This window comes from Microchirus variegatus, assembly GCF_963457635.1.
Source record: "Microchirus variegatus genome assembly, chromosome: 10".
In the NCBI taxonomy this organism is placed as follows: Eukaryota; Metazoa; Chordata; class Actinopteri; order Pleuronectiformes; family Soleidae; genus Microchirus; species Microchirus variegatus.
This window is the reverse complement of record NC_139811.1, coordinates 17,929,583-17,951,734: the sequence shown is the minus strand read 5'-3', so window position 1 is coordinate 17,951,734 and position 22,152 is coordinate 17,929,583. Positions and strand designations below refer to the sequence as shown.

Here is a 22,152-nt window from a genome sequence, read left to right as displayed (position 1 = left end):
ATATCAGAATTCTATTTTTATTATTAGTTCCCTCTCCATTGACTGCATTCTCAAATAATAGCCCCAGACTGAGTGTGCGCCATCATCACCGTGACGGCGTCACCTTCTCCCACAACACAAGACAGTCGACGAGCAAACTAGCATTAGATGCCCAACACGGGGGTCGGAACAAAGTTTATTTAGCTGCCCTTGTCGTAATCATGGCCAGCGGTAGGTGAGACGGACGAGGGAAGTCAGACAAACACACAATGGAGGTGCGGTTATTGTGTCTTTTAATAGACAACTGCCAACTAGCTGTAGCTAGCAAGCTAGCTAGCCAGAACAGGCCGCCGTGCAAGTGGACGGTCTCAGTGGGTGCCGGACATCGGCGCTTTAAATCCTTAGCGATACTGATACCGTGTTTCTTGCTGTCTACTTTAGGCTTACTGTGACAACGAGACTGACAGAATAATGCTTGAAACAACGGCGTTTACCTGGGTTTATCAGGTTGCCAGGGCGCGCGGGATCTTTCTCTCCGAGGATCCTGAACACCTCTCGTTGTCAATGACGTCACGCGTAGTTCTTTCGTGAGGACGTAAAGAACGCGTCACGACGAGCGCAAAATCAGCAACTCGGACCAAGATATTTTATCATCTACTTGATTTATTTACAGACTGAAGGTTCATATATGTATATGAATTTATGTTTTAAAAAATCACAAACAAAACATGTTATACAAATACACACATAAAATCATATATGCAGACATATGATGTCTGTCGAAACGAATTAAAATAGATATAACTGTTGTTGCAATCTTGGAGTTAGTCGAGTGTAACGTCCAGTCCTATTTTCCAAATATGTAGTATTGTGTGCATCTGTTTTTTTTCTTTTATTCTTGGTTACCGTTTAAGAGTTCAATAAGAAATTAATAAAATGACCTGTATATAAGATAATAATAATAGTAAAACCCTGACTAAATATATCAGCACATGTAAGAATAAAGCAAAGGTAGATGATATGTGTATAAAAAAATGCAACATAGACAAGTGTCAGAACAAACGTAAACTTCTGGCAAATCAGCTTCTATTCTTATGTCAGCTCACTTTTGACAATACATAGAAAAACAACACAGTATTTCAATATTTCCACGATAGATTCCATAAGCACAGAAAAAGTTCATAATAACATACAGTATGTTAAGGATATTAATATGTATGAGATAGTGGATGGATGGAACTATAACTATAAATATTCTCTGAAAAGAAGACATCTGTACCAATGTCTCCAAGGCTGCATCTGATAACGAACAGTTGAATGTGATGTTGGACAGAAATAAAGTGATGTCATTAACTGACACATCACGTTGGCAGACACATTTAAAAACATAATTCCTTAAAACAGCTTGAGGAGCACTGACTCACACTGAAACAGCACTGCACCATCTGGCCTCCTAAGTAAGATTCTCAGAACAGGACTATGTGCCAGATAATGATGTATGCTAGATTTCTTTATAGTTCCTGTAGTTGTAGAAGTCTGTGTTGTTGTTTTTTCAAACAGGAACATACAGTACACCATCTTCAGACCACTCTCCCTGTCCTGGGTGACCGTTCCTCATTCCAAATGTTTGGGATCTGGATCTTCATCCCCAGGAGTACCGGATGGGGACCATCTGTGTCTGTCTCTCCCTTTGTGTGGACTACACTAGATATGTGACTGTTGTGCTTGGATTGGGCCTCTTGCATATTTGTGCAGTCTGTCATCTTTCCTGGTCTTCAGGGGGGAGAGATTGTGGTGGTTATGTGACCCATGTCCTATTTTTCACTGGCACCTGGAAGTCACTTTGTGTCCTCACACATCATATATTTTCTACACATTGTCATTCTTGATTGTTTGTATTTAAAATCCACATTGAATTTGTTATATTTGCACACACGCACAGGGAATGACAAATCTGTGGTTCATGACGCCCCCCAGTGGACAACCACTGCTCCAAATGCAGAAACCAACTACTATATAACATTTTAATTTAGATATATTTTTTTATATTTCGAGGGTATGTGTTTTACAAATCGATTATTATTATTATTATTGTTAATATTATTCATACCAATATTTATTTTCTAACTGTCACGCTCTTGCGTGGTGACGTTGTAAAAACCCGGAAGTAGTACCTGGAGGTCCTTGGTTATGTTTGGGGTCAGTTTTTCGTCTCTGGTCGAAAGCTGGTGTAGAAATGGGTGTTAAACTCGAAATTTTCAGAGTAAGTATCAAACAATAACGGCAGTGGGCATTGAATATATAGCGTTCGAAATGTTTATAATCGTACGAACTGTCCCACGTTTTCTGTTTCAATCAAGGTAGTTATCACGAGGCTATCTGAGGCTAACGTGTTGTTGTACTGCGCCACTAACTCTTCAGCGCGTCCATTTGTTTTTGTTTTGAACAGATGACGCTGTATCTGTCCTTTCCTGTGGCCATGTTTTGGATTTCAAATCAAGCAGAATACTTTGAGGAATACGTGATAAAGAGAAAGGTCAGTGGTGCAGCTTATTGTGTTTGAATTTACATGCATTACTTTTGTGTGGATCAGTATTTTTGGGCTGCTTCCCATCAAATAACAAATGTCTTCTTATCCTTATTCTCATGGCATGTTGCGTGGATTCCAGAGGGAGATCTTCCCACCTAACGAGGCACTAAATGTAAGTGTAGTACAGAGCTTAAGTGTGTAAAAGATCATACTATCCTTGAAACACATCAGGGCTGTGTCAGATTACATCACAATTTAACTCAGAAAGATACAAATAATTGTTGTTCTTACATCTTTTTATTTAAAATACAGACATTTCATACAGTAAGGAGCTTTGCAGTGCTAAAAGAAAGTATAATGATCTTTGTATTGTATTTGATTGCAGAGGAAAGAGTTGGAGGATTTTAAGGAGCGAATGCGTGTTCGTAAGGAGAGGAAATTATTGAAACTTATGTCTGAGGAAAATGAGAATTGACAATTATGTGCTGACGAAATTCACAAGTTCCCTACAACGATTGAGGACCATCTCCCAGGGTTTTCTGAGAAACGGAAAACTGATTGGACTACAAGAACTACAACATCTCATTGAAAGTCTCTGCAAAGCAAACACATCCCAGATTTGTGCTGGATGGTTTCCAGGAGTACATATACCCAAGAAGCCTAATGTCACGTTTAATTTTCATGTTCAACGGACACGTTTTTCTGTCGTATTTAAGTGCTCGATCAATTGAGTTGCTGTGATTGTATTTGTATCATGTAATAAATAATTATTAAGTGATATATATATATATATATATATATATATATATATATATATATATATATATATATATACACATGTGAAATTTATGTATTTTATCAGTATTCATTTTTTAAGGTGCATGGTGGGGTACACAGTGGACAGGTCACCAGTCCATTGCAGGGCCAGTATACAGAGATGGACAATCATACAGTCTCACACTCACACCTATGGTCAATTTAGAGTGTCCATTTAACCTCTGCTAACTGTGCAAGGAATATCGAGTACCCAGAGAGAACCCACACGCACACAGGGAAAACATGCAAACTCCACACAGAAAGGCATGTGATAGAAGATAATGCAAAAAATATTAAGTTGCAAAGATCGCAAAAGTACTCAGCCCCTTTTACTCGGTATTCAGTGGCAGCACACAGGCTGCCAATTTGAGTTTTCTGGAGTAGTTTTTTTGTAAATAAATGTTCCCTCATTAAGTTTGACATACAGACTGTAGCAGGCATGTCTGTGATTGTAGCTGTATTTTGCTGCATTCATTGTACCCTGTACCCTTTACATGCTTTCTTGGTTCCACAGCAGATATAGTACTCTCACCCAACTGTACATCAAACATGGTTTAAATGTAATGGCAACAATGCATAGATCGTTAAGTAGTCATGTATCTACACATATTGCATGAATGTATAAGCAAATACAGAAGTAGTTATTTCCCCTTCGTATGAGGCTGTGGTTGTGCGGTACATGAGTGAATGTCTCTTGTTGTGCACTTCCTTTCCCAGACTGGTAGAGCGATCTCTGATCTCTTAGGTGAATATTCAGAATCTGAGTGGACTGTCCTTGGCTTGTTCAGACGATCCCGAGTCACGACAGTCACCCGTCCTAATGAAGAGATGACATGGCTTTCCCAAATTCCATCAGATGATACTAATATCTAAATATTCTGGCAAATATATCTGGCAATTAAAAGTGGATAGTTGAATTTCAACCTTTCCACTGAGACACGGCCAAGACAGTTTGTATTTCTGCCAAGTGTTTTATTTAGAATTTCTAAATGGGCCCCTTGGGAACAGGTCCATGAGTTGAAGGGAGTCAGAACTTCTGAGTGAAAAATCAGACACAAGTACAGGTACAATGAGGTGTAAAGTATGTTTCAGTTGACACAACATGACTACGACGAGATGCAAAACAACAGCCGAGTCAAATAGACATTAACAAGTAAAATGAGACACAAATGACATGAAAGGCACAAATCAAGTGACATTTTTAACCCAAAGCCAGGTTTTCTCCATGGCTAAATCTATCAGACTAACACATTGATTATGGTTCCAGTTTCCTCCTGGAGCAGTCTGTTGCACACCTTTGATATTGATAACAAAAGAGTCCAAAAAAATAAAATAAAATCTTTTTTCAACTGTTAAACATTTGTTATGTTTATATCTTAAGGATTTTATTTTAAAAAATGTGGCTACTGGTAGCTTTATTATGAAAGTTATCGACCAAAAATGGTAGTATTCCTATCATCTCTTCGTTTAACCACTTTCAACTGTAATAGTGCAGGTCCCGTGGTGGCCACTAGATGGCAATTCAGCGGACATAACCTGCGCCCGACTGTGGCAGTCCCATGACTATTAACTGCCCTCCAGTGGCCACAAACAGGAATTACACTACATTCAATTGAATCAAACTAGCGTAAACACAGAACTCATGGCGTACTAGCATTTCCGGTGTGCATTTTCAAAATAAGGTAATCCTAAATAACTCAAACCGTAACCTAGCTCCAAAATGGATATTGAAATATTCAGAAATCGGAGAGTGTGACACCGGAAGACACATACTTACCGCTAAATAAAAAGGATTGCCTGACACTTTAATTACATTTCTACTACGGTAATTCTAGTTCCGTTTGAACTGAATCTATCTCACCACCTGCTAAAAATAGCTCAGAGTTGAAGGAGAGCTACCAAAGCAAACACCTCATCTCACGGTGTGGTGTATGTTTCCCATATATATCAGGCTGTACGTGGAGGCAACACCGCGACCGGGTCCAGCTGAAGTGAGTGAAAGTGATTCACTTCCACCTGTAGGAAGCAACGGACAGACAGAGAGAGACAGACAGACAGAGGGAGAGAGAGACGGACAGACAGAGGGAGACGGACACACGGACAGAAAGACAGCGAGGGACACAGGTTTGATGTCGGACCTGTCTGAATGGAGGAATCTCTGAAACATGAGTAAGTTTTGAGCAGTTTTAAATGAACATCTCCAGGTTTTCTGTTTCGTACCTGTTGCACAATATATCACTGCAAAATTGAACTACGTTAACAAGTAAAACTTGTTCTTTGGTTTGGGGATAAGGCTTTGGTTAGGTTGCTGTTCAATTGAAATGAAGGCGGTGCTCATGACCAGTTGAGACTAAAACCTGGTCCTAATGAGGCAGAACCTCATTTCTGAGAAACTACTGAACTTTAGAGCCAACATTTTAATCGTGGTTTAAAGATTAGGATTAGGCAATAAAGTGTGTGTGTGTGTGTGTGTGTGTGTGTGTGTGTGTGTGTGTGTGTGTGTGTGTGTGTGTGTGTGTGTGTGTGTGTGTGTGTGTGTGTGTGTGTGTGTGTGTGTGTGTGTGTGTGTGTGTGTGTGTGTGTGTGTCCACCCTCTTACACCAAAACTTCGTTTTTCCTTTGTTTGTCTGTAAACAGTCCAAACAACAGTAGTAGTCAAACAAAAGTCACTTGAAGACATCCCCTCTGGTCCCTGGGACACTGATGACATGTCTTTCTTTTGACGTTTGAGTTTAATTTAAAGTTAATTTAATGAACTATAATCACAACCACTGTTGTAATTCCTATAAATGAATATATCTCCTTCTCTGTTGTTGAGGATCATCTGTTTTGTGTCCTCCTGATCACATTTGTGTTGAATTTTGCCAGTTATGTGTAAACGGTGAAATCCAAAGTTGAGCATAATACAGTAGGGTCACTTTATAATGTGTCTTTACAACGAAGAGGACGTCTAATACTAATTGTTCTGCGTTGCTTTTATCGCACCCCATTTGTTAAGACATTATATTTCTATGGTTCGATACTTGTGTTGAACAAATAAGTATTGAACAATGTCTGTGGTTTTTTGTGTGTGTGTCTGCAGCCACGACCTCGGAGAGCAGTATGAGAGCAACACCTGCTACTACCACCAAAATGTCACATTTTTCTACAACTTGGTCGATAAGAAGATCAGCACAGTGTGGACGACTCGGGACTTTGTGGTGATCGGACTGGGATTGACTGTGTGTTTCATCGTAGTCCTGGCCAACCTGATGGTGATGGTGGCCATCTTCATGAACCGCCGCTTCCACTTCCCCATTTACTATCTCCTGGGCAACATGGCTGCAGCAGACCTATTTGCCGGCATTGCCTACGTCAACCTGATGTTGAACACAGGCCCATGGACCAGCATGCTCACCAAGGAGCAGTGGTACATCCGCGGGGCCCTGATTGACATAAGCCTGACTGCCTCTGTGGCCAACCTGTTAGCTGTGGCAGTGGAGCGCCACCAGACCATTCTCACCATGCAGCTGCACAGCAAAATGAGTAAGCGCCGGGTGGTGGTGCTGATAGTTTGCATTTGGGCTGTGGGCATCATCATGGGCCTGGTGCCGTCCATGCTTTGGAACTGCGAGTGCCACCTGGAGGACTGCTCCACTGTCGCTCCGCTTTACAGCCGGCGCTTCCTGATATTCTGGGCAGTTCTGAACTTGCTCACGTTCCTCATCATGGTGGCCATGTATGCGCGTATCTTCATCTATGTCAGATACCAGACTCGCTACGCTTCGCAGCACACTTCAGAGCACGGCCAAACTGTTATCAACCTGATGAAAACTATCTCCATGGTTCTCGGTGAGAAGTCCACCACACACACACACACACTGTAAACGCATCGAGTCATTGCCCACAAAACCACTGGCTACAGCTTTCAGTTTCAATACACGTTAATAATTAGTCCTCTTTTACAGTTTCCTGTAAAGTCAGGTGCAATAACGAGAAACCGAAACATCTATTTTGAAGATTTCTGGACTTGATGCGTTATAATCCAGAGACCACAGGTTGTTTGCTCTGGATTTACAGCCTCGCTCTTCCTCTACAAACCAGTTTTACAGCTTCAGGTTCAGCCTTGAAACTAAAATACCTGCATTGAGCAGGTATTTTAGCATGAGATTCTTAGGAATTCCCCTAAGATCGAAATCACAGTTGTCTTCAAAATCCCCTCCCTTGATTGCGCTGGTGACTCACCTCCAGTGGATTTTTGGAGTTTCATTTTCACATGATTAAAGATGTTCACATTTTGTCTCATTTATATTACACTTAACATTTAAGTGTCCGCTGTCAGACATGCCCTTAACGCCAGAGATCCTCCTGAGATTTAACAGGGGAGGCTTTACATGCCAACGCAAACGTCCACTGAAGTTGTGCCGGGAGATTCTCCGACCACCTCGCTTGTTAAGATCTCATGTTAATGTTCAAGTGAGCTCAAACTCTGGGGGAATCCACAGCGAGTGACAGAGAAAGTGTTCTGCATCCTGCATGGTCAGTCCAGGCGATATCCCTCACTTGAATGCCCCAGGAGTTTATCCTGCAGTTTTTAACATTTCATCTAAGCAAGTGCAGTGCCCGTGCAAAATCTGTTGCACCGTTGCGTTCGTCATGTGCCTCAGCTTGACGGCGCCTTATCTGACATGATAATCACCCACACGTCTAACTTTTTACCCGCCGATACCCGCTGATGCTTATCCTCTCAGGTAGCCCACAGTGCTCACAATTAACAAAACATAGTTTGTCTCACGGGACTTTTGGTAACATCCTCTGTCCTTAGACCTTTGACCAGGGTTAGGGAAAAACTACCAGGGAATTATTTAACGATATATTTTGCATGCCTTATCCAAACAACGTCAAACTTGGCACTGCACATAGTCGTGCCTGTAGCAAGACACCTGTCGAGTTTGAAATCAATCGCACCATCGGTTTATAGACAGATAATCACCTGTGTTTGTCATATGTGAACAGTAAACTCCAGCTAATAGAACATTCTTCTGAACACTCAGACAAGTCATTAGGCCCTGCCCTGCCTTGATAGGTCAAAGCCGTCAGCCTACAAATGTAGTTGTGTGGCTGTAATCAGAGCAGAGGAGTGCAGAAGAGTTGCTCTCTCTCGGATTACTTGATTTACATAATGCTGGCAAATTATTCTGGAATCATCGATCAACATCGGAGAGAAAAAAAAACCCTACCCACTGTTCCTTTAACCTTGATATTAAACCAGAACATCTAAAACGTGGACACTGCGTCATATTATTAGTAAGAATAAAACAGTTGAGGTTATTGTTGTTGACTCTTCCTGCATCTCTGCAGGTGCCTTTGTAATCTGCTGGACACCGGGCCTCATGACTCTCTTACTAGACGGACTTCTGGGTAAAGACAGCCACGCCAACGACTATGAGAAGTTCTGTCTGGTGATAGCCGAGTGCAACTCTCTGGTCAATCCCATCATCTACTCGCTGCGGGACAAGGAGATGCGTGGGACGTTTAAGCAGATCCTGTGCTGCCTGTGCTGGAGAAATGATCAGCAGAGGGAGCCTTCACCTCTGACTGACTCGCCATTACCTAAGGTACCTTTGGTTGCAGTTAGTTGGGGCTGATACAGTGTGCTATAGGCCACACAGTCTGAGATGGAGAACATGAAATCTACACATTACGCGAACAAGGCACTTTAAATCGGTCACCTGTGACAAATGAACAGGATAAGATTCTGACTATTGCCTACAGAAATGTCTTCTGTTACTTGAGGGTTTTTGGCTCGTCACATTCCCTCTCAGTGAGTCATGCAGATCTTCACTTGCCGCTCAAATGCACATGCTGATTACTAATCTAACATGAGGCCTGAAGCAAGAAAATGTTGAAGGAGGAACCAAGAGATTTCTCCTCTTGACTTTTTTATAAATAGTGTTGGAAATGTGCACTCAGTAAATAATTGATTTTTATTTTCCATAGGAAACTCTTGCCCGTGTCCAGAAGTCAGAAGATCAGGCCTTGTGTGCACCCCAAGACACAAACAATAGAGACAGCAGTTGGACAATGCCAGGTGTATGATGGCTCTAGGTCCACAGAAACTTAAAACAAACTTGATTTTACCATCATCTAACCAGGATATATTGTGTAAAAGTTATTGAAACTGACAAACTACCTCTTGTCTATGTTTGTAAATCTACCTAAAATTTGTATAAAGACGCATTAGTTACAAACCTGAATAGGCTTTAATCAATGCTGCATTCCTTACGTTTCCATGAGGCTGACACATTCACATCATCAGATGGTGCCATCTCTCCTTTTATTACATTTGACTATCACAAGAGCATTTGTGACAAATTATAAAATGAAACACTCCTAAAATCAGAAATCAAATACTGAAGGGGGAAAAAAAAAATCACACTAAATCATTTTATTAATTTTCTAATAAGAACACTACAATTTGTCATATTCTTCCTTTTGTTTTACTCTTTCTAGAACAATTCTAAAGTTGAGGTATAAAAGGAGTTCATACAGACTCACAGGTCTGAAAACAGTGGGGGTTATATACAAGAGAAATGGAAAGACAGAGGTAGAGAGAGGGGTAAATACAAGGGAAAGACGGGAGATACAAATATACTAATAATAAAAACAAAGAAATCAAAAAGGTTTAACGTGACGTTTGATGCTGTGGAAGTTATCTAGTCACCGACTGAATCCAAACACTTGATCGAGTAGTTCAAATTAAGATCTGTATGATGTTGATGAGGGTTGCTGTTTTTGTGGTCTGTAGTTTCAAGGTGAGTAACAGGAAGAGGGCACAGTGACTGGAGCAGAGTGCAGACGTCAATGTCAAAGTCTCAATTCCTTGTTACATTCTGAAACAGAAAAAGAGTTGAACTGCAATTTGGTCTGTGACGAACGCTCCGCAAAACACTACTTATATTGAACATCTTATATAACTGGGTTTCTTTTATAATCTTCCCAAATTCTGACGTGTTGTTTGAATTTAGGATTACATTAGGCACAAAAATAGGTGAATATTTGACTCTATAACCGAGGGAGTATGGAAAACTTTACTCAGGGAATAACCTGGCAAATTAACCCAAGTAATGTCCATTGCAGAACCGTAATCGAGTTATCTTTCCACAGCATCAAGCGTTACACCTGTAAACCTTGACATTGCCACTCGGTTATGTAACAAAAGACCTAAATAATATTCAAAGTTGATACAGAGTAATGTGAATCCGTGACACAAAGGCCAAACAAAAGGATATAAAAGGGAAAAAAAAATACTGAAACATTACACAAACTGTACAGTGACATCCATTACAACAGGTAGAAAAAGGAGGAGAGGGAGGGGCATGACAATTTGGTGTGGCGATAACCGTAAGATTTTCATAAGATACAGTCGTATGAACTGCGATGAGTAACAAAAGCATGTAATTAAATGTGGGATATCAACTTGTGACCAGCTCGTAAGCTCAAGTTTTGTTCTGTAACATATGTTTCAACAAAGTCTGACACTTAAATATTCATAAGGCTTTACCTTACTATCAAAATGCTTTGTTATTCACATAACATTTAATGTATAAAACAGTTCCAAAAAAGAAAAAAAATCCCCAAAAAATGCTGCAGGTTTTTGTCTTTTACATGTTTTTACTACACCCAGTGCTGCCTCTGTTTTGGTAACAGAGGAGAGAGAGAGAGAGAGAGATAAGCCCTTGCCCAATTGGCCATAAAACTACAAAACAATGTGAAGAAGAAAAAAATAGTTGTGGTTTTACCAGAAGATATTAAAAGATTGGTAAAGTGGAGAAGATACTTTCTATGTTCACAATCAAATGATACGTCTAATATGACAGATCTCAGTGCACCCACCCTCCCATGAAGACCCACAACGAAAACCACCCCCAAAAAATCAAATCAACTCGAGGCATGACAACACCACACAGAGAGACACAGATACAAATATAATTCCCTCCTCGCCTCGAACTGCAAAGGTGGCTGTGCACCATCTTCAGAGAGCGAGACAGAGTAGCATTATTACATTGCTGAACGTGGTATTTTTGGTTTTTGGTACAACAGAAGGTTGTAGTGTGTTACCTCGGGCTGGGCTCAAGAGCGTAAATGTTTCAAGATGGGGGGGGAGTAGATGTCAGTTGAACCCGCCCCCCCCTCACCTGGTGTGTCAGTGGCTGGTGGAAGCACCCAGTTTATATAATGCTTACAAAGGTCAGAGGGCACCAGCCAGTTAAAGAAAAAGAAAAAGAAAATCCTAAGAAGACTGTACACACGCCCACACAGAGACACACACATCATAGCAATACATGATGCACTTTTCCTTTTTGGTCTGACTGTAATAATTATACCCTTTATTTTTTTTTTGTTAATAAAAACGAAGCTAAAAACTTGGAAGGTTAAATGAAAACAATATCACGCCTAGAAGTCCTACATGCATGGAAGACAGTCACATTTCTAAATTCATGTCACGTTTGTCCCAATAACACATCGATGCCCCACACTCTTTCCACCCTTCGCCTAACGTCATTTAGATGCTTTATTGAGCTCATTTTTGGTGGTGGCTGGTGCATTCTTGGTGAAACAGCATTAGAAAATAGCCTACAATCAAATAAACTAGTGGACAGAAAGCAAGAAGTAAAGTCTACAAGCCATCTACCAACACCCTCTATTGGTTAGCAACAAAAAGGGCTATTAGTTACATCCACTCAACCAAAGGTATTCTCCTCTTTTTGCCCTTTCATCCTCCTTTCGCCAGCCCTATTATCACCTGTCCTGCCTGGTTTAGAACAGTGATCCCCTTTACTACCATTTTACAGGTAGCTACACCCATAACAAGGATGCTAACTTTTGTGCTTGACACATTTCTTTTTATGTCAGCTCACTATGAAAACGACTGAAACGAGTTGTTGGGTGTGTGTGTGTGTGTTATGGAAGGGGGAGGGGGAGAGGGGGGGGTCGCATGCACCTTTGCACATGTATCGATTATTCACTGTGAAATCTCCAACAGAATGAATTATCAACCTATAAGGACAGGCAGATACAACAGCGTCTTGTGTCAAGTTGGCAGAGGGTGATCTCGGAGGAACAGATGTGTTGACAACTACTGGGGCAGCACTTTGGTACGAGCGAGGTGAGCAGAGCTCCCTGGTGATCTGTATCGACAGATTGGCTGCAAATGCCAAGGCTTCAAGAGATACAGGCAATCACACACAGTTTTCCAAAGCAAAGGATCAAGTGCAGAGGTCGACAGCACATGGACAAGCTGTGTGAGTACTGTGTGAAGTTAACGTGCATATACACATAATGTACAGACATCATGATCATCTACACACAGCTGGGTCAGTGGTTTTTCAAAAAGTCCTTGATAGTAAAGATGTTTTCTATGTCTCAGTAAGACTCCATCCCTCTTTCATTTAGAGACAACAGAGCTCGAAGCATTGAAATGGAGCTGTATGGTGGAGGGAGAACTCCTCCCATCTGTTCACTGTCCTGTGTTCCAGCACAGTGTGTGTTCATGAATTGAAATCACAGCCCTGTGTGGCTGTTAAATTGAGAGGCGATGGACTATTGAAGAATGGGGACAGAAGATGTTAGTCAGAGCAGACCACAGTGGGAATGAAGTGATGGCAGGTAGAGCCACTGGATCAATTGGAGGTGTCGGAGTGGACGCTGCCAGGAGGACCAGGAGGGGAGGTGACCGAGGGGGGGTTGTTGGTGTCCTGCCAGCTGTTAGCCTGCAAAGTGAAAAGGAATAAATATGGCATTTTATGATGAGTAGTTTAAATTAGGGATAGAGCGATTATCGGCACCAATATTCTGTATTTTGACGCATATCAGCATCTGCCGATAAGAGATTGATTATTTAAAATTTCAGTTTCACTTTATAAGAGATGCTGCTGACCCTGGAAACTCCCTGCACGTTTTGTTTTTGTTTGAACTTAAAACAGATGTAAGTGAAATATAAGTGTAAAATAACATTTCAGTTACATTGACATTTTTGAAAACTTTATTTACTGTAGAAAACTTTTGAGAGCTATTTATTTGTTTAAGTTTTCATTTAACTTTACAAGACATGTTCCTGAGCCTGGGAGCTTCCTGTCGTTTTTGTTAGAATTTTAAAACAAAGACACCTATTGTCTAAGATTTAAAAAATTTAAACGTTACAGTTAAGATATTTTCACTTTTACTGCAAATTATATTGCTCCAAATATTGGTTATTAGCCTCCTTGACTACAAATAATCGATATCGGCCCTGAAAAAAACCCAAATTGGTCTATCTCTAGTTTAAATAAACCGTTTTTGTGCTTTCTAGCTAAACGTGGAGATGAAATTAAAAGCATCAACTTTTGAATCAGGGAGAGCTGGGTTTTCCCATCATGCTCTGCAGTTGGTGTCCAGCAACTATAGTGGGGGGAAAAACAGCAGTCACCTTGATCTTCTAAGGTTATCATTGACTACATTTCCATGACGTCAGGGCAAGATCTGGTTCATGTCAAACAAACCCATCACTTACTAGCCTCAAGTAATGAATTCCTGAATTTTCCCAACTTTTTCCAAACAAGAAGCCACTGTTTTATCGTCACAGTCCAGGAAGCATTAATTTTGTGATTTTTAAAATGTTGCGTTCAAAGTTTGTGATTAAAATTAAAGCAAATTCTAGCTTACCACTCTTGTAGTATATGTCTATCTACAAAGCTTCCTAAAAAACTGGAAATGTGTAAAAACAGAGCATACAGTAAATACTACTAATCAGCTAAACCACAAAAACTGATTTAAAAGTAGAACTCACATCCAGGCCATGAGGGGTGTAGAGGCCACTACCCGACAGCTCCTCATAGCCGCCCGTCAGGTGTGTAGCACGGTGCAGGGTATCCACCTGTCAGCAGATAAAACAGCCGCAATTGTCAATACAACGCCAGACAACTAAAACCCTTCTGCATCCAGTTGCTGTTGTTCTAAATGGACAGAGTTGCGATGGCATCCACAAATCTTTACTGCATTTCTGCTCAAGTACTCCCTCATGTAGTTAGTTTAGTCAAACATTATTACCGTCTAATCGACTTCACGATTAAACCACTTTGGCTCTAAATTAAATTAAAGCCATAAACGGGTCTCGTTACATTTCTGAATATAACAGTTTTTAGCAGCAGAAATCCGTGGATACCTCCACAACAACAATTATGTTCAGATACTGTAACAACTATAAGAAACGATCAGTTTGAAGAAATGTCCCAATCTACACAGGTGAAGGGGTGAATATGTGGAGGTATGGGATTAAGGAAAAGTTTGGAAAGGCAGGAAAAAAATGACACAAATCAAGACTGAAGAGTTCAGAGTACATGGAGACAAATTGATAATTTACCAGATAGTTTTTTGCCCTGATTTGTGTATATATGAACAACCACACGAGTACCGAGTCCTGATACTCAAAACCTGGTCAAGGAGTTCTGTAATGAAGCTGATTGTGTTCGCTTTAAAATGTATTTTTAGCCTTATGCAAACTTAGATGTATTATTCAGGCCTTGATGTACAGCACAAACAAGGGGCAGTTTGAGTGTGCACTTGTGTTGGGGGAAGGGATTCATTGGGTCAAAGGATGAGTCAGGATGGGACGGGGAGAAGTTGAGGTTCAAAAGGATCTAGGCAGTGGGTGGGTAATCCAAGGATTCTGGGTGGCTAGGTTAACAGCATTGAGGTCAAATCTGTAGCTGTCCTCAGTGCATACCTGCTGCTGTAGAGAGGGGGCGATGTTGAGACCCTCCCCGTTGAGTGAATGCAGGCTGAGGTAGGCGTCGCCTGTTTGAGACAAACTGTATGACCCTGGTGACCCTGTAGGTAATATATATATATATATAGAGTATATAGCCAATTTCCAGTCAGCCCCCATCCCAGTGCCTTGGGTTCAAAAGGTCACCACTGTTCATGGACATCAACTAGAAGAAACAAAACTTTACCAGCTATTTTAAATGCAAGGGTCGTCTCGCGCAGATATTTTTTAGTAAAACAAACATAAGGGACAGGAAAGGCTCATTGCCCTCATATATAACATGTATCCATTGGACGGATAAATCCTCTGAGGCTGGAAGTCTGTGTAGGACTCATTTTTTCGCGGACTTCCAGTTTTCGGATGCCAGCACTCTCGAGTGACAACAATTCCTGGAATTTAGCGCCTTGTGACGTCACAAGTACATTTACATGTACCACAGTCATCTTTTTTTCACACATTAGCGACTGGAGTCCCAACTCTAAGGATTTAAATGATTAAAAGTTGATTTTGCATAATATGGGACCTTTAATTAGAATTTAACAACAGCATAGACTCTGAACTGGACACCAACTGTGTGTACCAGTTTTAAATAAAACAATGTCCCAAATTATAGCATGGGGGGGGGGGGGTGTCAAAATTTTGATTTTAGGATTGGTGTCATGTAAACTCTTTAACAAACCAGCTATTCAAAAAGGCCACAATGTTTTTATTACATAAACAACACAAGAGGGGGAAATATCGAACTAGATGAATGCTCATCATTTAGCTTCCTTCCAGCAAAAGGTGGTTACTATATTAATACTGTGTGCTGCATGTCACTAAATTGAGGGACATTAAGTTATGAAATAGGTTATCAAAAGCAATTTAACAAACAAATGCATGTATAATGGGATGATCTCCACTTTCAGAAAGAAGATATGAAAGATGAACACAGTACTTGAAGTAATATTTGGTGATTCCCTTCACCTCTTATCCCTGATTATTATTATTACAACAAAAGTTGACACAAAGACACAAGAAGTCATCTAAAACACAAAATATAGCAAAGTGAAAACAACCGTGGACTGTGGCTACCCACACCACACACACGCAAATTTAAAAATGGGAATAGAGTTAAGAGTAGGACCTAAGAAAATACTTTTTAAGCCCCAAAATACTATTTTTAAAGAATATGGCTCTTTTTCAGATTTTTCCTGTACTTCATGGTAGTGCCAAGTGATTTGAATAAAAATTTACATCACCATGTTATTCAGAGTTTCACAGTACACTCCAGCGAGAGAGGCACAGGCGAATGGCAGAGTTTTAATGTCGGTAAACATAGCTGCACACATTCTTCATGCTTTAACGTTTATTTTCTGCTAAGGCGGCGAAGTAAATCGCTACAACAGTACTCAAACAGTGTTCTGCTGCACCATGTTGTTACTGGTTTTCTGCACTACTTGGCATAATTTAAAGAATAAGAAAAAAAAACAACTGCTTATTCACATAATTCTGTGGAGAAAACTTCCTTGTTGATAGCAGAGGTTAGAGGAATCTTGACTTGGTTACTAAGCAATACCATGGTGTTCCGGATACAGTGCTTGGTGAGTGTTTGCCGCTAGAATGTGGAAGTTGGTGCTCAACAGTTGATTTGCAGAAGCTCTGGATGAGTAATGACTGTGTCTAACTATACATTTTGTGGTTCAAGATTTACCAACGAGTTCACACAGTATAAATAGCATCATTTCAGGCACTATAGCAGCTACCTAAAACAGATTCAATCAGATACAGTTGTATATTAAAACAACAGGACGTACAAGAAATTAAATAAAGTATCAGGGCTTGTGAGAAGATGAAATTCAGTACCTGAGTTGGGCGTGGCCGGAGAGTTAGCCTGGCTAGCCTGCGCTGACACATTGGCAGCATCCACCGCTGTTTTAACTGCGTAGAGGTTTGCCTCCTCCTGGAACTTACCGATGTTCTTCTTGTAACGTATTCTCTTGTTGCCAAACCAGTTAGAGACCTGACCGACAGACAGATGTCAGAAATGCTCATTAAAATGGTTATAGCATCATTCTTATTGCCCAGTCAGTTAAAATGTGTTATATATAAATAATTTCTGCTTGCTTAGTGGTTTCCAGCTCCAGAAGTGTGTTAACACGTTACCTGAGACACAGTGATCCCACATTTTTTGGCCAGTTCCTCCTTGGCTTCCTCGCTTGGGTAAGGGTTAGACAGGTGGGAGTAGAAATACTCATTCAGCACCTCTGTAGCTTGCTTGTTGAAATTGCGCCTCTTGCGCCTGACACAGGGAAAAGAGGTAATGACTCGGGTGTTTGTATAGTTTGACACAAAAAAGTCCATGCTTACACACACACACACATACAGACACTCGCACACAGTTTAAAGAGCTAGTTGGGTTAAGACAGTGCACCGACTGCCTTCGAGTTCATTGCTTATGACAAAAGATGTAATTTCCAAGGTCCTGGTTAGCATTAGTGGTCAGGCATGAGTAGTGGACAGCTTATACCAAATCCTGCCTCTGATATTAATCACTACCAATTCATGCTTTTTTCATAACATAACCTCAATTCACACATGACCTCTATCATTAACAAGGACCTCATTATGTTCCCAATGATGGCAGTGTTTAGATAGGAAAAGAATATCTAAGAGATAACTCGTACACACACACACACACATTATCCCAGCTAGACAAACAGACTGACCTGGCGTCAAGGAAGCGTGAGCGCAGGATCATGACAGCCTCACAGGTGCTCTGTTTGAGCTGCATCTGAATTGAGCTGAACTTGCGGTGGATGATGGCCACCATGCGCTCAATCTCCTTTGGAGAGATGGGCCGTGTGCGAGACTGCTCTCTCAGCAGGTTCATGACATGGTTGGTGAACTCACTGCAGGCCTGGACCGAGGAAAGAGTGAGAGAGAATCATACTGTAAGTAATCTAGTCCAAGCAGATAGTATCCAGTAGAATGACATGTAGGCTATGGCTTTCTCACTCCTCTACTAAAAAGCTTCCTTTTCTGAAGAATGTGCAGACTAATATCACAACATATGATACATAGTCAATAGTGAAACAGCACGAAAGTGCAAGACTGACGGAACACCCTCGTGAAGGGTTTCAATATTGGTGAGAATTAATTTTCTTTCTTTGCAATTAAGCTACCATCTTTATCCACCCATGTAACTGATGCAGTTAAATTTCAAGGACCTAGAGAAAACAAGAATGCACAAAGGCCCCTTGTATAGTCTTTGTTTGAATGGTACCTGTGGTTGTGCGTTTGCCAATCTCTCCTACTTTAAATTCAACACCACAGTAGCTGATAATGTTGATGCATTAAATACATGGAAACAGAAATTTTACTCCCCTGTATTTAGGTAGAATTTACCACAATATTTAACCAAGGGGAATGTAGTTGCCGACTTTGCCTATGCTAACATTCATGGAAAACTGTACATGTTCAAACATTAAGGTCTGCTTGGTGCACACACCTGCTCATACTTCTCCAGCTCAGAATGATATATCTGGCGAATCTGAGCAAGCTTGGCTCTGTAGTCAGAGTGTTCTATGCTGCTGTCGGTGGGTGAGCCCCCTGCTGCTGCTGCAGCTGCGGCCGCTGCAGCCGATCCTCCTCCCTTCTCTGGTCCTGACACACCTTCTGCTAACAGCATGTTATCCAACCTCATGATCTGGGGATCCGGTGGGTCCTCCTCCTGCACACCTCGTATACTCAGAACTGAAAAGATAAGATAAGAAGAAATGTAGACATTAAGCAGGTACGTTTAGTATTTACCTGTTGAGAGAAAGTAACTGTTGTCAAATTATAAAACCTTGTTGTCTGTCAAATATTTACTTATTGAAAAACTGACAGACCACACATTTATATTTTTAAGGAAAATGGGGACTACGATCACTTCTGAGTGCAAAGGAAGATGTTTTATCACAGCTGAAATTCAAAGAAGTGAGCCCTGTCAAAACCCACTCAAGTTTCTCCCCTGAGTCATCGCTAACGGTGCTTGGCTGAATTCTCAATAAGCCTGAACTTCATCCAAATCAACAGCAGAGGGCAGTGTGGCCTCTCTGTGGCAACCTGCCAGAGATAAGAGCATGAAGCATGGGACCAGTAATGGGAGTGCATGTGCTGTCACTATGAGCCCCAGTGGCCATAAGTATAGTTATCAGTCGTGCACTCCACCACTGTATTATACCAGGACCTCTGTCAGCCTACAGCCATGCTCTCATCTCTCTCTCTCATACACATACACATACACATATACACACACACACACACCCCCACACACACACATCCTCCTTACAGATACCACTTTGTTACAGAAAAGTTTTAAGTACAGACAACCATCTTTTCTTCAGAGCCTGGAGCTTTTAACTCTCAAATAAATTTCCTCTTGCCCCCTTTGTTTGTCAATCATTCAACTTCAAAAAGTACTGCAGGAAACTTGGCGAAGCAGTTGAATGCACAGTATGTATTCTGCTGGTAAGAGTTTGAATCGAAACAATAACAGAAAACCTAGATCGATGAGAGCTTAAATGGCAGAACACGCAGAAAATGGCAACGAGTAGTCATGACACCACACTGTAGCCGCTAACTAGTAGTAGTGAATATTTCCTTCCTCACTCTGGTTTTTTATAAGAAGTTTGCCCCAAAGTTATAGCAGAGACAGTAAAGTTGATGACACTGAAATGTGACCAAAATGAAACTGTGGATTTCTATGAATTTAAAGAAAAAATAAATAAGAAATACTAAATTATTCTCATGATCATAACAATACTAATTTAATGTAGGAGTGTTATATATTATTTATTTCATTTATTTTGTATTGTGGTGTATAATGTGGTATGTACTGTATGCCCAAAAGTCAGTGAATAGGTAGCAACTAGACTTGCACAGTAGCTTTGAGTTTGTAGAACTTAACAGTCCTGTTGCTACCAAGTCAATGACTATTTGGACAATTATGATGTGGATGAATGATAATCTACATACACACGTAATGTGGTATAATATGAGTATGCTTGTTATAGTACTGATATACCGACATTTAATAGTACCATGACTACTAAATTATTTCCAATTCAAGCTATATTAACTTAACTGTTATTGGATGTATCCAAAAGTTGCATTTGGTTTTAGACAATGTGACACACCTCCAAATTTATATAAATGACTTAATTTAATTTAGACAATCAAAACAGCAACTATTCTGACAATTAAAATAATTGATCAATTTTCAATAACAATAACGTACAACATGAAATTACTGTACAGCTCCAGTAAATACTGTTGCCTCACAGCTAAGGCAGGTTTATTGATAACAGAGTTAAGCACTAAAACAGGTTTGCTTGTGAATAGGGATAGCTCAATATCACAGTCCGATAACTGATATCACAACCTTTCAGGGTCCGACCGATACAATCATTTTACACCTTTTGAAACTATGAAGCTGCTGCCTCACCATTTCAAAGACATAATTCTCCAACTGTGTAACACACATTCTCCTCCCATAAAGAGGAACTCAGCAGCCCACAACATGACTCAGCTAAAATGCTGTTGTTGGTTTTTGTTTACAATTTTAGGATCTGTGCATAGTGAAAACACAATTTTATATATGTGTATCGATTTTTTGGATCATATTGGAATTTTTATTTTTCTCTTTCCGATCCATCAGATCAATACTAAGTATCGTATCAGCTCATCCCTACTTAAACAGCAATTGCCAAACTTAGTTTGTGTAGAAGAAAAAAGAAAGAAGTAAAATGAATAACCTTTGCTGTGTGAAATGTAGGATTTTATAGGTGGGGTTTAAAATGTAAATCAGTATAAGATGATGGCAAAGGGGATAAATAAGCTGTAGTTGTATGCTGATCTTTATAACTAGAGACTATATCAAGGAAGTAAATGACAGCATTGAAACCAGACATGATTCTGAAGGAAACGGGTGCCAACAATATGGATGACAAGATAAATCCTGTTGGAAACGGAGTAGCTTTGGGTTCTTGGCCTTGTCACAGATTACAAGAGTTATTCAAAGCTCATCAGAGGTTCAGGAGTGCATGAATTAGTTAATTCAAAAGCGTCTCTAGTTAAAATGATTTCACAAGCGCATTAGTCTTGTTGCTGTTTAAGATTCCCTGTAGAGTATCACATTGAAAACCAAATTTCAGTGGTCAGAACTAACAAATTAGTATAACTGTAGTGCAGGGCTAACAGATGTGAAAGAAATGAGGACAAAAACAGTTTCGCTTAAAAGTTTCCAAGTGCTTAGTAGCAGACAATGTTTTTTTTTAAACTTCATTTGATAAATGAGTCTGTTCCACCATTTAAGGCCTCCCATAGCAAAGTGTCCAACTTTCCCCTTTTTTTTTTTCTTGTTCCCTCTTGCCTGTTTCTTTCCCTCTACTTAGGTCTCTTCTCTCTCTCTTAGGCACATTCCAGCTCTGCTGCTCCCCCATCTCAGGGCTCAGGAATGCAGCAGACCCAGCCGCCTGAACTAATGACCCTGGTTCGCCCATCTCTTTCCCTCCATTTTCTTTCTTTTCACTCATCCACATATGATAGTTGCACTTTTTTTTTATCAAGATAGCTTATTTAGAGACTGAAAACCCAAAGTATTTGTAAGGCACAGTTTATAGTCATCTGTATTTGATCTTTGCTGTTCATTTACTGAGAAGAACAACTGACCTACAGTGAACAGGGCAACTGTGGCTCTTAAAGCTTCTAACCTCTTCCCCCTCCCTTTGCCCCCCACTCCTCATTATGGCCCCCAGCTGTAGCCTAATGCCCCTACATTCCCCTAATTACTCCAATTAAGCTGTGATTACCCACAGTTGCACTCATACTAGTGGCCTTGTGGTGTCATAGCAGCTGTTGAGATGAGTTAAGATACCACACAGAAAACGACCATATGACACAAATGCATTCCTCTCACAATCTTGCCATGAGACCCCAGAAAATTATTTCAAAGGAAGATATATCTCTAAGAGCAAGATTTCGCTCCAAATCTAAGCAGTGTTTTTCTGACATTGCC

General features: G+C 40.5%; 3 protein-coding genes across 4 annotated transcripts in view; 2 read left to right on the top strand and 1 right to left on the bottom strand.

Annotated features, from left to right (window-relative positions):
• Window positions 1-2,160: 2,160 nt before the first annotated feature.
• Window positions 2,161-3,260, top strand: pet100 (PET100 cytochrome c oxidase chaperone). The gene is made up of 4 exons (XM_083896285.1): window positions 2,161-2,242; window positions 2,429-2,515; window positions 2,649-2,681; window positions 2,895-3,260. Exons 1-4 carry the CDS (start codon window positions 2,216-2,218, stop codon window positions 2,982-2,984), a joined length of 237 nt encoding a protein of 78 aa, XP_083752411.1. The 5' UTR covers window positions 2,161-2,215; the 3' UTR covers window positions 2,985-3,260.
• Window positions 3,261-5,354: 2,094 nt separating this feature from the next.
• lpar2a (lysophosphatidic acid receptor 2a) lies at window positions 5,355-12,233 on the top strand. The gene is given in 6 exon segments (XM_083896019.1): window positions 5,355-5,494; window positions 6,408-7,156; window positions 8,666-8,922; window positions 9,305-9,397; window positions 9,565-9,582; window positions 9,584-12,233. Coding segments are annotated over 6 exon segments (1,242 nt in total). The 5' UTR covers window positions 5,355-5,471; the 3' UTR covers window positions 9,686-12,233.
• Window positions 12,234-12,381: 148 nt separating this feature from the next.
• pbx4 (pre-B-cell leukemia transcription factor 4) overlaps window positions 12,382-22,152 on the bottom strand; it is a 28,603-nt gene continuing 18,832 nt past the window's right edge. The window contains exons 3-9 of one of the 2 annotated variants that reach the window (XM_083896925.1): window positions 18,601-18,845; window positions 17,819-18,009; window positions 17,256-17,391; window positions 16,956-17,112; window positions 15,069-15,172; window positions 14,133-14,219; window positions 12,382-13,077 (exon numbers count right to left, since the gene is read on the bottom strand). In XM_083896925.1, the coding sequence (XP_083753051.1) occupies window positions 12,988-13,077; window positions 14,133-14,219; window positions 15,069-15,172; window positions 16,956-17,112; window positions 17,256-17,391; window positions 17,819-18,009; window positions 18,601-18,845 (1,010 nt within the window). In that variant the 3' untranslated portion in view covers window positions 12,382-12,987. The remainder of the gene's footprint in view (window positions 13,078-14,132; window positions 14,220-15,068; window positions 15,173-16,955; window positions 17,113-17,255; window positions 17,392-17,818; window positions 18,010-18,600; window positions 18,846-22,152) is intronic. The other variant, XM_083896924.1, reaches the window with a different exon arrangement.

Bases quoted from the DNA above. Each gene is read 5' to 3' on its own strand.
- pet100 (XM_083896285.1), top strand. From the start codon at position 2,216: ATGGGTGTTAAACTCGAAATTTTCAGA. The intron at 2,243-2,428 runs GTAAGTATCAAA...TGTTTTGAACAG, and splicing joins TTAAACTCGAAATTTTCAGA to ATGACGCTGTATCTGTCCTT. The intron at 2,516-2,648 runs GTCAGTGGTGCA...CGTGGATTCCAG, and splicing joins AATACGTGATAAAGAGAAAG to AGGGAGATCTTCCCACCTAA.